This window comes from Tympanuchus pallidicinctus, unplaced genomic scaffold (genome assembly GCF_026119805.1).
Source record: "Tympanuchus pallidicinctus isolate F22 unplaced genomic scaffold, pur_lepc_1.0 scaffold4, whole genome shotgun sequence".
Classification (NCBI taxonomy): Eukaryota; Metazoa; Chordata; class Aves; order Galliformes; family Phasianidae; genus Tympanuchus; species Tympanuchus pallidicinctus.
The window spans coordinates 37,906,030-37,922,402 of record NW_026294758.1 but is presented as its reverse complement, the minus strand read 5'-3'; the positions used below and the strand labels follow the sequence as shown (position 1 = coordinate 37,922,402).

At 37.8% G+C, this 16,373-nt stretch overlaps 1 protein-coding gene across 3 annotated transcripts in view; it reads right to left on the bottom strand.

The window, feature by feature from the left end:
• Positions 1 to 16,373, bottom strand: part of TRPM6 (transient receptor potential cation channel subfamily M member 6) — a 95,177-nt gene that overhangs the window by 17,470 nt on the left and 61,334 nt on the right. For 2 of the 3 annotated variants that reach the window (XM_052700866.1, XM_052700864.1), the window contains exons 24-33: positions 15,276 to 15,475; positions 12,772 to 12,904; positions 10,299 to 11,431; positions 9,467 to 9,579; positions 8,483 to 8,609; positions 7,515 to 7,612; positions 6,040 to 6,098; positions 4,999 to 5,024; positions 3,224 to 3,274; positions 579 to 644 (exon numbers count right to left, since the gene is read on the bottom strand). In XM_052700866.1, the coding sequence (XP_052556826.1) occupies positions 579 to 644; positions 3,224 to 3,274; positions 4,999 to 5,024; positions 6,040 to 6,098; positions 7,515 to 7,612; positions 8,483 to 8,609; positions 9,467 to 9,579; positions 10,299 to 11,431; positions 12,772 to 12,904; positions 15,276 to 15,475 (2,006 nt within the window). The remainder of the gene's footprint in view (positions 1 to 578; positions 645 to 3,223; positions 3,275 to 4,998; positions 5,025 to 6,039; positions 6,099 to 7,514; positions 7,613 to 8,482; positions 8,610 to 9,466; positions 9,580 to 10,298; positions 11,432 to 12,771; positions 12,905 to 15,275; positions 15,476 to 16,373) is intronic. The other variant, XM_052700865.1, reaches the window with a different exon arrangement.

The following is a 16,373-nucleotide window of genomic DNA, read 5'->3' as shown; positions in this document are numbered from 1 at the left end:
TTTCCCTTAGAACAGTGTCCTTCCAAAAAATGCCTGTTTTTCTTGTCTTTTTGACCAGATGTCCTGACATATATATTGAGATAAGGTGGTGTAGTAGTGAGAATGCATTTATAAACATTGGGGGAATCTCATTTCTATCTTCATCTACCTAACGAGAAGTTATAGAGAAAATGAAGTTAGACTCCTCTATGAGGTTCACAGTAATCACATGAATGTCAACAGACACAAGCTGCACCTAGAGATACTCCATGAAATAATTTTTTAAAAGTGCTACAGTGAAGCAGTAAAACACTGAAACAAGTTGTCCAGAGAGTCTATGGAAGCTCTGTTTATATTCAAAAGACAAATGGACAGACCCTCAGCAAGCTGATCGGAATTGGTCATCCAGGGAGTTGGACCAGACAAGCATGAAAAGTCTGTAAATTACTACATGAATGCAATTCTATCTTAGTTCACTTCTTTCAGAAAAGAAGAAATACTGAAATTAATTCAAGGCGACGTCTCAAATTCAGTCTTTTCAAAATAATGCATGGAACATTCCTATAATAAGAAAACATAACCAGGAAATTGGTACTCACCGAAGAGCTGGACTGGTGTAAATGGTATGGTCTGAGCAAGTCTCATTAAGTTGTTTCTTTCGACAGCTGCAAATGAGACAAATTTCACTGCTATATTGAATAAATAACAAGCCAACTGACTTTCAAAAACATCTGACAACTCTTCAGTGAATGAAGCCAAGTAGGCTTCAGTGTGGTCCTGAGTCAGATCTTCTGATTGCCATTTGTGAGCCCCTATCCAGCCACCAGCTCTCCTTTGCACGCTGTCGTATACCACAAGCATCAACCTCCATCCTTTTCACTGCTTACTGCTTCCCTTCTTACAAGAAAACAGTCTGTGGGAAAAGAGCCTTGCACTGTGGCTAGGAGGACTGCTTCTGCTTTTCATCCTTTTTCCAATAGAAGCTGCTACTTCCTTCTCCTGCCTGTTCCAGTGCAGTGCACTATGCCAGTAAGATGCGTTGGCCTCAGCTGCCCTCACATACTGTTTCTGCCAAGGCTCACAAATGCCTGGGGTTCTAGCAAGGCAATACAGGGAAATCCAAGCTTGCCCTACAGAGCATAGCGTCATCATCTGGGCTCCATGCCAAACAAAATAATTAATTTTATTATGCCTCCTTAACTGGGGACTTTTTTCTCAGCCAAACACCTTCAAAAGTCAGAATGCCAACTAAATATTTATGGACTTGTTCTCACAATGACTCAGTTATTGGGAAATGGAAGAGAGCTGCAGAGTAAGCCTCAAGGAAACTTAAGAAGAAGACTGAGAAAGAGTTTCTAAAGAGACTAGAAAAAAAAGTATCTGTTAATAGACTAGAAGAATGCAAACCATATACTTACTACCTTAGCTGTGCTTCTCTGAACAGCACCCACAAACTCCTTAAGGATGATTTCTGGAGCTTAGACTCCGTGTCCTTTTTTTTATTCTTCTCTTAATTAATTAGAGATTAATTAGCCGAAAAGGAGAGAGCAAAGGAGACTCATGGCATGCCAATTCATGACTGTACGGTTCTCATATCAGAAGAGCTGTCTTTCAGACTTTATTAAAAGGCTTGCCTACATATTGCAAGACCAACAAGCACTGGATAATGTAGCTTTTGAAAAACAGACTGAATGTCAAGATTCTTCCTTAATGCACCACTATAAACATACTCTGGTCACTAAATTACTGCATACCAGGAAAAAGGATGTAAATAAGGCAGGTGTCACAAATGTGCTCTCTGTCAGACTCTGTCAGTGTCCACTCCACAGCCTTGAGAAGCACTGTGAAGTCACTTCGCACCAGCTGCTAAACCTGGAGGAAAACTCAAGCTCTTCTGACTGTGCAGAGAAGCAAAACTGTATTTGACTGTAAAACATGATAGCAAAAGAAATCACAAGCAGTATAATGTACAGGATTTTGGAATCATAGAATCACAGAATCCTTAAAGTTGGAAGGGTCCTTTAAAGGACATCTAGTCTAGTTGCACAAACACCTTCAGTGGTGTAAGTCTAACAGAATTTTTAAAAAGGACTGGACAATGCAAATAGTGCTCAGGGACACAATTTAGCAGAGGGTTTTTAGGATAGCATGATTAAGTTGCAGTTGGACTTGATGATCTTTAAGGTCTTTTCCAACCTGAGCAGTTCTACAATTCTATGACAGTCCAACTCCCCTGCCATGAACAGGGACACACACAGCTAGATCAGGTTATCCAAAACATGATCCAGCCTGAAAAGTCACCAGGGACAGGACATCCACCACATCTCAGTCTGAGTTTTATTGAATAATTTCTAGCCCAATCTTCCTGATAAAAGAACACCTATTCTGGAAACATCTCAAGATCTTTGTCATCTTGTCATATAAATGAGATTGTCATCTGCACTACAAAGTCCTATCCAATTTCAAACGGCATGCATGATGAGAGCCAAATTAATCATTGTAACAATGCCACGATGTCAGAGAAATTACTGCTGTACACTGATTACAAACCAGGAATCGTTATTCCCAATGAAAACCACATCGTTTTTCAAACTTCATAAGGCTGCTAATGCTTTCAGTTTACCCTACGGCCCCCTTGAAAGGAGTGAAAGCCATGCAGGCAACAGAGACATCTACTGGTAAGCTCTGCACAGTTCTCCTCTGGGGAAAAAAAATGAAATCCAAGCCTCGTGGAAAAATCTTTGCATATTCGGTTCAGGAAAAGACAGGACTGTGGGCAATTAGCATCCCAATGATTTATTTCCTGCCAGATTTCCATGAGCTCATAGGTATATAAACACGGATTAGGTAGTACAGTACCAATTAACTGAAGAAACCAATTCCAGCAAGTACAAAGGAGGATGTGGGAGGTGTGAGGGGATATGATAGCTATCAACAAATGAACATCTCTCCTGGCCTCCCCAGGAATCAGAGGAATCACTGTTTCCACTGATATTCTGAAAGCAATTATCTACATTCTGCACTGAATTTGCCACAAATAACTGGAATGGAGCAATTAGCAGTAGGAAAATAATTCATAACTTCCTCTCTGCTGTATTAGGCATGAATTAATGCAGAACCTTCTTAGCAGTAGTCAATTGTGCAAATCTTCCAAATGAAAATCACAGAAAATGACAAGGGATGAACTAATGTTCTTTTTAATTTGATAAATTACTCAGCTATCATTCTGGTGCCTCCTGCTTACCTGAGTAATGACACTGCAGATCTGGAGCTGTTTTCAAGCATCCAAACATATCTGAAATAATGTTTAAGGGATCATTATGTTAATTATTATAGCAGAGATGAATGCATGATTTTTTATTTCTTCCATCCCAGAGTTTGTCATGAAACAGATTAATCAGAATTACTGTCTTAGCATTCTAAAGAGGAGAATTACTAATGACTTAAACTGTTATAACATACAGTTGTATTTTGACAGATTTCAGTCACCAATGTAATATAGGCAGGCAACTTATTTATTCAGGGAAATGGTGGGAAACTAGTGATATTAACCTCAAGGACATGTAGCTTTTCTGAGCCAATTACACCTCTGGGATATTAAAAGCATTTTGCTGTCCATCATGCTTCACAGTCTCCCAAAGGCACAATTTTTCCAACTCCATCTTCAGTCATTAAGCATTCCATTAACTATACTATTACAAGAAAGTTATAACAATACTGGCTCATTAGTCCACAATCTCAAATGCTCTTAAAGTATAAACATACACTAATTTCTGTGGTTGCATTCACAATAGGCATAGCCACATAAGATTTAGTCCAAAAACTTTTGTTTTAGAAAGCATCTTTTTAATAAAGCCAAGATTAATAAGCACATTACCATTATATAGATGAAATTACTTCATTCTATTGGAAAATAATCCTTTAAAATGCTAAGTTTAAAAAAACGACAACAAAAAAACAGCCCACAACATTTTTGCTGTAACACTTTCAATTCTGAAAAATGTGTTAATCAGAACTAAATCTTCATCAAACTGTGTGAACATTACCGTCCTCTTGTTTGTATATTTTATCTAGTCAGTATCTCATCCCTAACAGAAGAGGTTTTAAATGAAGAACATAAACAGCTGCAAGGTGATTGCATTTCCAGTAATGGATCCCTTTTGATCTCATTCTTGATAGACCCAACTAGCTCTGTTGTACTTCATACACTGTCAAACAACAAGCATGAAAAGGGGAGTGCAGGCCAACTAATTCCTTTCCAGAGTGGGAATCAAAGAAATTGTGCATTCTAGAGAAAAACCCTAAAACATCTCATACTCGCAGCAGTGTGCTTCACCACAGCCTCATTTCGTGCATGAACTGATCCAGTGAGATCATACATGGAAAGTAAATAGTCAAAGAGCATCTAATTTCTGCATCACAGCTATCTTCACTGAGATACACGCCCAGATGCACAACCTGTTATGGCTAAGTGGTATATCAGGAAAAATGGAAGACAGACTAAAAGGCAACAAAGTTTGACTGTTGAACAAAATTAGCCCTCATTATGATCCCGAATTTCCTCATTGGCCATTCCATAATGAGTTCAATGTTTCACCATCCTTCTAATTTCAGTGAAGCCATACAAACAAACAGAGGAATTACACCAAACAAGCATTTGAAAAATCAAGCATATATTAGAAACTGTATATCATAATCTATTCTCAGATGCAGACCCAATTGTAACTGAGGACTTCTCTCAGACAAGGATTAAACCTGTGAAGAGATTACTCCTCCAGGAAATTAAGGAGCAGACCTAAATGAAAGTAAGTTTTTTCTTTCAAAATTTCACCGCCACCTTAGATAAAAGATTGCACTTTAAGATAAAATCAGGAAACAACACATGAAACAATTGTTAAACATTTCTTATAGCTACCAAATAGAGTAAATTGATTTTCTTTTGGATTACGTATTTAACAGTGGTCGAAGTAGGATTTGCAGAGAGGAATTGAAATGAATGGCAAGTAACCAGAAACTTACTGTCAGTTCTTTCTGCAGCTCTCAACCTGTTTAAAAGCAAACATTCGATATTTTACTTCAAAGTTCCCATCTTTGAGCTAATACTGCTACATATAAAGAAAGATGATCTATATGAAAACAAAAAGCTCATGCAATTTACAGTGCAGGATCAGCATTAGCATCTGATTACCTTCAATCACATGCACAATTTTTCGAACCATGTGAATCGATGCTGAGATGTACTCAGAGCAACATATGCCATTGCCATTGCTTACATAAAAACAGACTTTTTAAACTGATGGTCCTTTGGATTAGCAAGGCTGCAAGAGACAACAGCATCTTTGTTACAGAACACAATGGATGTGATTTCTGTAACACACCAGTGAAGACAACAGACAAAGCGACAGAATCAGGCTACTCAAAAGTCTGCAAATCCTGCTGGTAAGTACATGGTTTGGCTACTGCCCATGAATGACTGGCTTAGAAGGAAAAAAAAAAAAAAAAAGACAAAGACATAGGATCTATCAAACAAAAAACCATTCCTAAAAACATTCAAAATACTTACAAAAACAGTATTATTTTTAATAAATACAACTGAAGTTTATTAACTACTGAAAACACATTATAAAATCAAGCTATATATTTTGTAAATATCCAGACTTAGTAAAAAAGAGATCAGTCATGAAAGAAGAGGTTTCAGGAGCTGCTAGGATTTAAATTATTGATTAAAAAAACATGCAATTTTCATAGCAATATTACGTGCAATTTTTCATGCTTACTAGATTGGCTAGTTGAAATTACTCAGAGACTGAATGAGAAAATTTATTATTTCTACAATACAAAGGTATGTCCATTTCATCTAAAATTCTACTCTTTCTTTTAATGGATTTCTATACCTTCATTAACAAGCCTTCACTTAAAGAAACTAAAACAGATTGAATTGCCTTAGCTGTTCATTTCACATCAATTTCTCATCTTAAGTATAAGTGGAAGCCTGTACAAGAGTACAGAATTCTCTTTCTAAATATGTGATAAATATATTAATATACTAGCAATACATACGAGGAGTTCCTGCTCAGATTACTTCTGTGGATGCTTCCAGACATGCTGTTACTCAAATCCTATAAAGAAGAAAGATAGTTTTATTGGTAAAATCCGTACATCACTGTCACATATTCATTGAGCAATTCAAAAATGTAAACTCTTGAAAACTTTTCTTGATAAGCTAGTTGTCAAAATGAATAACCCCACTGACAGGAGAATCACGGCATTGTCACATGTACAGTAAAATGGAATATTAGTTTACTCAGACTGCAGTTCTCCACTGTTGTCTCTATATAATTCAACAAAATACTCAGGTTCAGAGCTGTTATCTCAGTGCAGTGGTGACGGCAACACACTGAGTAGTTCTCCAGTGACTTTGCTAAATCATTTTGCCAGTCTTATAGTTAAAGAAGTATGCAAATCATTTAGTCTTCTAGCTCAGTTAAAGAAAATAGGGTCGCTCTGCTATTTTCAAGGTTCTTCTAAAGTGCTGGTCAGAGATGGGACTACTCTTTTGAACAGAAAATTTAGGTAGATTATAAAATCCTCAAAAGTAGCAGAGCTTAACGTCTAAAAATGAATTAATTCAAATTCTGCTTTGAATATTTTCTGAGTCTTAACTCACATTTTTTTCTAATTTCACAGTTCACTCATGTTTTCATCTTGCAGATTGTTTGCAGATGAAAAAATCTTTAAAAAAACAGAAAAATTCACACACACACCTCTGCTTTGCTCCCTACTACCATCAGGATAGATTTCTGAACAACTATTCAATGAGTAAAGCTGGGAGGAGTCACTTTAAGGAAAATTAATTAATTTAAAATATATCTTAAAGAGAAATGAAGAGATAGATGCAGCAATATCATAACATCTCAGTGACGTACATATAGAATTTCATAACCCAGAAGGTACGTAAGAGGAGGCATAGAGATGAAGTAGTATTGGAGTCTATGCCTTAAGTGAATAAACAATTTGAAATTTGTATTCTTGAAGTGACTTGTTCCAGCCCAACTCTGATCCAACTGTAACCAATGAAACTTTTTCTGAGGGTTCTGATAAAGAACAATGTAGCTAAGTTTCCAGAAATCATTTCATTGTGCTGACCAATTCCACTCACAGGTTCAAGACCAAGTTCTCTACTCGTTCACTGCCTAGTGAGACACCAACATACACTTCATTTCTGACCACTTTCTTCATACTCAAACCACTCTGTGTTTCAATAATTTAATATCCTACCTCAATAACATTCAACAGACTGTCAGCAGCTCTCAAATTATTTATTTACTTGCACGTATGCACTGTGCCAATATACAAGAAAGTTTCTCATGTCTAAAGAGGCATTTCATAACAAAGGATCTACAGTGGCAAGCCCATGAAGGTCCATACTACTACCCTAGGCTCTAAAGAGAAAGCAGCTATGGACTAGGATGGATATATATATATGTATATATATATATATATATATATATATATATATATATAGGATGTCTTACCTCCCGAGAATTCCTCAGGTAATCACAGAATTGTATGGTATGCCTGTGGATGTCTTGATTTTTCATTTTCTGGTGCATGTAACTGAGATATTCCAAACCTAGCCAAAAGAGCAGGTATCAGCTATTTCCAGAGTGTGTATGAACAGCTCTAAAGCTACAAACATATGCAGCTCTATAAAATAAACACCTACATACCATATTGCCCTAGCACGTGTTAAAGGCTATAAAAGCAATAATAGAATTTCATAGGGTGTTTCCATTCTCTGTTAGACTTCAGAGGAGTGCAGCCTTCTCAGGCCATGCTGTGCTGAGTCACAGCGTTCCCTTGTGTCTCTCCCAGCAGCTTGCAAGATAGAACTAGAGAGCTGCACACTGCAAAGCTTAAAGATAAAATAGTCTATGCAAGGATTTCTTAGCATGAAAGAGCTGGAGAACCGTTAAAAGAAGAATGCCATTCCCTTTTCATTTCAGCAGAAATGATGAAGAATTCATTTATTCACTTTAGAGGATGTGTTTCAGAGCAATGAGTAATGAATAATGCATCCAGAGAATCTGCCAATAGATACAGTATCACAGCACTGCTTTGTGAGTGTATGTGCCCTGAAAAATTTACCAGAGTTTATTTTCACAATAAGCCAGAACACCATTTCAGAAGACACTACAGGAAAGGAGACAAGGATATCGTTCTCCCTGCTTCCCACTTATTCCTGGGAACTACATTAGTACTTTACTATTTCCCACACAGGAAAGGTAACATCCCAAGAAAGACACAGCTGACCTTTCATCCCTTTTTTCTCTGACATAGTATAATAAATAACAAGTCATGCATGCCTGGAATCTATTTCTAATTCTGTAAAAATCGTGCCAGAAGATAAATAGAGAGGATAATACTTGGAGTTTATGAATTTTTATTTACTGATTTTTTTTCAATGCTGCCCTGAATTTTACTGTCTACAAACATCACATACTTAGCTGACTGAAATTAGACACAGTGAGCCAGTTCTTCCTGTGTTTTTCTTCCCCATCCCAGAGACCAATCTCTGTAGGCTCTGAGCTCACTTGGGTGTTCGGGGAACAACCATCCACTCGAATCACCTGGCAAGACACAGACAAAAACAAAATTTGATTTATAGAATGACTATCACCTCTGCCTTTCTTCTAATAGTTGTGCTATGACACAGACTTTCACAGCATTACTGAAATGCCAGTGACTGAACTGGCTTCCAACTGACAAAAGTTTTCCCATCTTTATTAGAAGCTGCAGAAGTCATATTGCTTTTGTTGAGTAAATTAGTGGTATTATAGGTTTCTAAAACAAACTTAAAGTCCCTCAGAACACCTCAAGAGACAGTTAGGTCTCAAAGTTCAATTCTCAGGTCTGTTGCCCATTTGAGCATCTCATGTAAACAAATCAGTCTTCATCTTTTGTTTCATTAAATAGGAATAACTCTTTTCAGATAATATTTTTAATATATATACATATATACAGTCAATGTGCAATCTACAATGTGCTAACTGGTTAATGGATTCAGAGAAAACACTCTTACACTGTAGGACTCATACACAAGTAAGAACAATTGCAGGTCAGTAGAGTACAGACAACACTTCTGCTCTAGATCATGGGCATCCTCCCCAAGTGATTCCGTCAGCTAGAGTGCGAAGGATAATTCCTCTCTGTGTGAAAGAACTCTTGATCCACTATTGGCAAAATCTACAAGTTTAATCACTTTTAAAACTGAAATCCCATGCATTCTAACAAAAGGGAGATTAAACCAACACCAGACACAAAAAAAAAAAAAAAAAGCATTTCTCACTTTCTGTGCAGCATTTCCACCATACATTACACCAAAACATTTTCAGTTCACCTATATTTAGTCCTACATTACAGAACTGCTCTTACTGAGTGAAAAAGACAGTTATGAGATATATGCTTCTCTTCCATCTACACATACCGGCACCTGAAGGGGTTTTTGATCCTTCTTTTCTCTCCCAGACTTTCTGTCTCTGTTTCGTTGTTTTGCTTTTGTTTCTTCACTGTGGTGTAGCTCACAAGATGGTAAAGACTCTGTGGGAAAGAACCAAAAAAACATCATTAAGCTACAGAGCTTTTGTTTACAAAGAGACGATCTGATAAGACTGAGAGTTGGCAGATCTCCAAAGCAAGCTGAGAAAGACTTGTGACATCCGAAGACAATACTCACAAAATTTATGCAGCTCGGTACAAAGATGGTCACCATCATAAGACAGAAAACAGCAAATGTTATCTATAATCTCATAGTGTTTATACTTAGAGGTGAAATCTGCTATATTTAAGCTGTCCATAAGAAAACTTGGCTGTGGACAGGGAGGATTTTAAGCCTGCTGTAAAAGTGTACACCTATTCATTTTCAACAGAACCTTCTGACTTATGATAATGTCAACACATCTCTCAGGGTTCTGTAGTTTCTTTCGTTTTCTGTAATTCTTAGATTGCTTCACCAGGGTAGGAAACTACCCTAGAGCCAGTACAGTTCCTCTAACACCACAACTGAGTAGCCAAAGCTGTGAGATGCAGACAATCAGGGTGGGACTGTTTTGTGGCTGACACCATGATGCCACCCAGCTCAGATACCAGGCACAATTTAAAACTCCCCCACAGCAGTGATTCCCAGCACAAAGAAAGTGAAGGAGTAACTGTTTGCTTACTACCCTTAGCTGTGCTGAGGTACCAAAGAGACACTTTTTAATAACTTCTTGAGTTTCTCAACAAAAAGATACTGTAGAAGTATAGCATTTTATTTTTACCAACTGTGGCCTTGCAGCTTTTCGCTCTCCTCTCTTTTTTAGAGGATGGCAAGCTCTTGCTGAAACTCCATTGCTTCCAGAGTGGACTGATCCACGAGGTGCTGTGTTTCAGTTTATTCTCAGAAATGACGACGCTGTGCCGTGAGCCGTTGGAGTTATAGGAGAAGGACTTAGATTTTTTTATCTGTATGTGCGTGGGAGGTCTACTTGTACAACTACAGTCACAGTTAAAGGTGGAATGTATGCACAGGTCCTTCTTCTGTTTCTCCCTTGAGTTGAAAACCCCTTTTTCATCACCTTCAGAGAATCCCCAGTTCACATAACCACCTTTGGTTTCTTCCCTGTCATCACAGTAGGGTGCTGCATTTTCTCTGACTTCAAGTGATCTCTGGAGACTGAGAGAATGATCAGCATCTGTGGCATTAGTCTTTTTTGCAGGCAGGTGAATAATAAAGTCTCTCTGATTCCATTGATAATTTTCTGGCTCTTTTTCAGCAAGGCTGATGCTCTGCAAGTTTTGCTGCACAGCAATGCTGCTTTGCAGTCCATCATTGAATATGTCTTCCCTGTACTTGGTAGGAGTGTTCGAAAAGGACAAGTTTAAGGTGATGGTGTCAGAGAAAGGTGCCCGCTGGTGATCAGGAGGAACTAGCAAAAATTGTCCATATCTGGGGGATGACTTAGACTCAGAGGACACACCTGAAGTAAGTGTGTCATCACTTTCTGTCTTATGAGAACTACCTTCTACCAGCTTGTCACTCTCAGTCCTCAGTATGTGGTCTGTACATTTTGATGGCTGCTGACTCCTCACCAAGCTCCCTAAGAGTGAGGGCGGCATGCTGTAGTAGTGATACTTCTTGTCATACAAACATTCTAGACTGCTCAGGGTCTTGGAATAGAGTACATTGTTCCAACTGTGGGGCAGCTTTCTACAGGGTCTATGTTTTTTGTCAGCCAGTAAGGCTTCTTCCACCTGCAGTGTGTCTACAGCTGAAAGCACTTTCAGGATGTCCACTGTCAAAGCAGACAGGTCTTGCAAATGTCCCAGCTGGCTGTCCAAGGAAAGCAAAGATTCCTTGATATAAAATACCTTCTCATACACCTCTTTCAATTGCAGAAACATCTCCTCCACCCTAAATGAAAAAAGAAATGATACTTAAAATATCTTGACTTCAGCTTACCAGATGATTAGCACATGAACACATTTTAAAACAGCACTATTTAAAACAGTCTTTTGTATTTTTTATGGTGATTTCCATTCCCATGAAAATGTGTATTTGGCAACCCCACGGAGGCTTGAAACATGCCATTCAGTTTACTGAGCCAAAAGTCAGTGATTGTTAAGGAAGTAGGCTTTTTGCTCAGTAAGCATCTAATAAAAAATACCACATTTCTACTAATCCCCATTTCATGATACAGAACCACTAAGCCATGGACAGGAGGTCAAAGCTTTAGAAATGCTGCATTGTAAGTGTAAATGCTGTAAAAATAAATACAAAATAAGTACAGTATTTCTTGTCGGTCAGTTATCTTTCATTTCTACACTTCCTGTGCAAACATGAGAAAGATAAAGCTTCATGCTACGGATACTCTACAGATACTGTTCCATTTCTCAAATACTGTAAACTGCTAGGAAAATGGTCTTCTCAACAACTTGTAAAGCCTTTTGGAATATATTTTGGTAAATTTGTTTATATCAGTTATCTTAAAAAAAAAGTCAGCTGAGAAAGAAGCAAAGCCTTTTTAATGGTCTTCGAATTTCCAGTGAAACAAACAAGAACTTGGCCTGAAACAGTATTTTTTTAACCAATTCATTATCTTCACATCTGTTAAAGGTACTCTCTCTGGTACTCTGCTGGAAGACAGCATCCAGTGGGAGATACCTCACGTGGAGCAGGGAAAGGGAATGACTATGAGTGAGTGGTAGATGAAGAACTGCTATGGAATCACAACAGCCCTTCTCTGTGTGGAAAAGGAGGTAGAAGATAGTCAATGTGGGAGAAGGTGTTCTTAGTCTGATTTTAGTTTCTCACTGCTTTAGTCTGTTAGTAATAGGCAATAAATTATATTAATCACTCTATGCTGAGTCCGTTTTGCCCATAACGGTAACTTGTGTGCGATCTCTCTGTCCTTATCATGAGCCCTTTTTTTATTGTGCTTTCTCCCCTCATTCCTTTGAGGAGCGGAAGTGGTGAGAGAGAGGTATGGTGTTCAGCTGCCAGTCAGTATGAAACCACCCAAATCCCATAAAGCACCTGCACACTCTACAAATATGCAGGGATACAATTCTGCCAGCAAGGCTTCACAGCCAGGCTCAACATTTGGTTCAAACAGAAAAGTTACATTTCCATCAAATTAGCAGGGCCTACATGTGCCTCTCATTTTCATAATGGCCATAACTGCTAAAAAAGCATTAGTAGTCCTTTTATAGAACTAATGCATACAAAGAGCACAAATGTGTAGCAAAACATACCTCTCTGTTGTCACACGGATCCTTTCGCTGTCACTGGAACTCAAGCTTTCATTCTTCTCATGAAAATATTTTTCCACACATTGTTCCTCAAAGTCATGGAGTTTCTTCAACTCGTCATCACTCAGGTACAGCTCTATATAAAGAAGTAGAAGTTGGTAAGAAGTGTGCTGACAAATGCAACTATTTATAAGCGTCCACGAAAAAAAGAAAACTGCCAAAATAGGTTTCCTCCTTTGTCAACAGACCTAATTCCATGAAATTTGGGATTATGGAAAAAAGTTCAAAAGTGCCAAATACACAAAAATGTATTTTTCATCTTCTCTTAGGCAGGGAACAAAACCCCACTGACGAGAATTCCACTGTATTTCCTTTTAAAAACTCAGCATTACATACTGACTGTTCACAAACATTTACTTTCTCCCAGACTCACAAAACTTACCTAGCAGTATGTAAGACTTATGAAGATATTACTGCAATTTGGTAGACATTCATTAAGCAGACACTCATTAAGCAGTGATATTTCAGATATTTCAGATATTTATTCAAAGCTGTGAAGGCTTTTTTTCACTTAATTGCTTTACATTTTCATAGGCATAAAATATCAAGCAAGAGCACTGGCAGAAAAAAAAAAAAAATTCAAAAGTTTTAAACTCCACAGTTTAGACTGCTCATAATCCTATTACTCACTTTCTCTCAGAAATCTTATACAGACACCAAGTAAGATTTCTGAGAGAATGGATCAATTATAAGTCAGTATGAAGGAATGCATATGAAGGAAAGCTACTTCTCTGATACAAATACCACATCTTCCAAGTTTCTTTTTTCTTTTCTTTTTAAACACTAGAGTTCCCACTGTGCTTGCAAGAAATTATCTATGCCAAGCAACATGTCTGTGTTTGTAACAGGTGCATACAGCTGTAACAAACAACATCGCAGGGGAGCACCACAACATGTCTGAGACACTGAATCACCTGCTAAGCTCCTTTACCTCAGACCTCTTTGTAACCTTGCTTCAAAGATTTCACATTCTCTGTGAGGAATTTTCATTGATTTTCCACAGGGTGGCACTGGATCCTCATTGCTAAAAGCAATTTTTTAATCACAGCAAAAATTTAAGTACAAGAAACTTGTCAAGCAATATACAGGCATACAGAAAAGGAACACAAGAGCATATAAATGGGAAAAAAAAATCACTTTCCAAGAAAACTATAGGCAAGGTATGAGCTCTCTTCTATCTCAGGACTTTTGAACGTGCTAAGCAGTCAGAATTTTCATGATGCCTAATGTACCTTGCAAGCAAGAAACTCACTGTGCTTTGACAGTAACTTACACTACACATGCATATAAAAAGAGCAGTGATACTTCAAAGGCAAGCTGATGCGTTCATCCATGAAGAAGAAGCTGAGCCTGGGAACAGCAGTAAAGCTGCTTCAGCATTGATTAGTTAAGCTCATTTTTGAAACCTGTAAAGCTGTAAATTTTGAAATCTGTACGTGGCAGATATGTTGACACTTTCATGTTCAGTAGAGAAAATCTTGAATGAATTGTAACCCAAAAAGGGTCTGATCATATCAGTTATTAGGTATCAAGAATGTTCTCAAATGTCAGGTATCACACCCCCAGTTGCTGCCATGAAGTCAAGAACAGATTCTGCTATACGTAATGTACTCCATAAGAAGTCAAGGACACGAGTCACTTGCTGAAGCATCTTTTTTATGAGCTGCTAGCACCTCTCACTTCAAAATACTCTGAACTAACTTAAATACATGATTCTCATTACAAAAGGAACTGAGAGCAGGAGTCTCATCCCATTCAACGGCATTTCATTAAACTTTAATTTATGAACCACAAACCCCAACTACCTAAGCTCCAGAAAAAGAAAGTGTAAAAACGTAATGGTAGGAGGATACATGGGGAAGAAGTCATTGAATGTTATCAGAAAAAAAATACAAAGTAATCAAAAGCATTTGTAACTTTGAGCAGTTAAAAAGGAATTGATCGTCTTCTTAGGATAAATGCACAAAAATGTAGGCTTCCAGTACTGTTTGTTAAAAATGGGGTCATTCTATACTACTGAAAAAGTCAGCATCATGTTATTTCACGTCTGAGTTGTGATATATCTATGTCATTTCAGAAGGATAAGTCTACAACATCTTGCCAGTTATAGGCCAGCTGCAATGAAAATAGCTATGACTGAGCACAATTAAAGATAAAACTGGGAGTGAGAGCCTGACTAAGTTCTTCACTGTTACTATCTACATTACATCTTAACCAACGCACAAAAAGTGAGGAAAGCAAAAGCCAAATGAAAAGCAACACATTCCCCTAGTCACTTCTTTTCCTATAAGCTGTCTCACAGGTACACTAAATTCTGGCTTGCAAATGAAAACAGCTGCTGGCCTGGAAAATCTCTTTCTTGAAAAACTGAGCTACAAAGAGATTTGAGACTGGCAAAATATTCTTCATAAGCTATTTCTGCTGGCCCTTTGATTAGCTCTGCTTACTCAGTCCAACGTCACCTTCCTCTTGATCAGACTCATTTGAGGGCTGATGGCGGAAGATGCGGTTTATCAGAAGTCCAATGTAGCTCAGGAGAATGAAAGGTGGAGGCAGCCACGGCTTCTCATGATAGGTCATAATGTAGCGGTACCGGTTGTACTTCCAGAGCTTGTTCGATATGGATTTCAAATCATAATAAACATTACTGAGAAGACATAAAGGGATAAGGAAGGAAAAACATTCCTGTGAGGACTCTTCTGAATACAGCACAAGATGCCTGTCTAAAGATCTGATGTGACACAAAAGAAAAGTCCCATTCCTCCAGTGAAGTTAAATCAGCTTAACAACTTTCATTTAACAAAGCAGCAGCATGTGCCTGCAGCTACAGCACAGAGAATGAGATCTTCAAAGCTGCCTAACAAACTGGGAGATCCAATTCCCATTTACATTAATGGGAACTGGGCAAAAAACCATCCCTAAAGTGTCTTTGAAATCTCAACCAGATTATTTAAACTGTAATACATAGCCTTTGTGGGAATTCAACATTGTCTGCCTCTTTGGACTGGATTAAGTACATGAATCAAGCTAAGGGAAAAGTGTTAACAACATTTCTACTGCCTTTTTGGGGCACTACTCCTACAGCAAAATATGTGCTTTTAGAGGCAGCTACATAAGCAATTCTGTGGGTTTCTCTTTGGAGTAGTAGTATTACTAAATATGGCTCTTCTGTCGTACAGAGCATTCTCTGCACTATGACTGATCCAAGTAAAGGAAAACAACTTCATGGCCTCTGGCACTTCAGTTTCAGTTGCACAGACAAACTAAACACTCAACATATTTTCACAAAAACATCAGCTTTGCTTTTGGGAGCATAATTAAATATATTGCTCATACTCATTTTTGGTCCCACTTCTGGAACAATCAAATCACTAAGCAGAAGGTTTAACATATCATCACTGCTAAAGGTTTAAATCTAGAAATAATTCAAATTACAATTCCACATCAGTGTATTAAAGAAAAAAATTAATGCCTTGCTACAATTTCAAGAAAGGGATTTCTAATTGGATGTGGGAATAGAATGAGTTCTGATCATTCAATTTTCC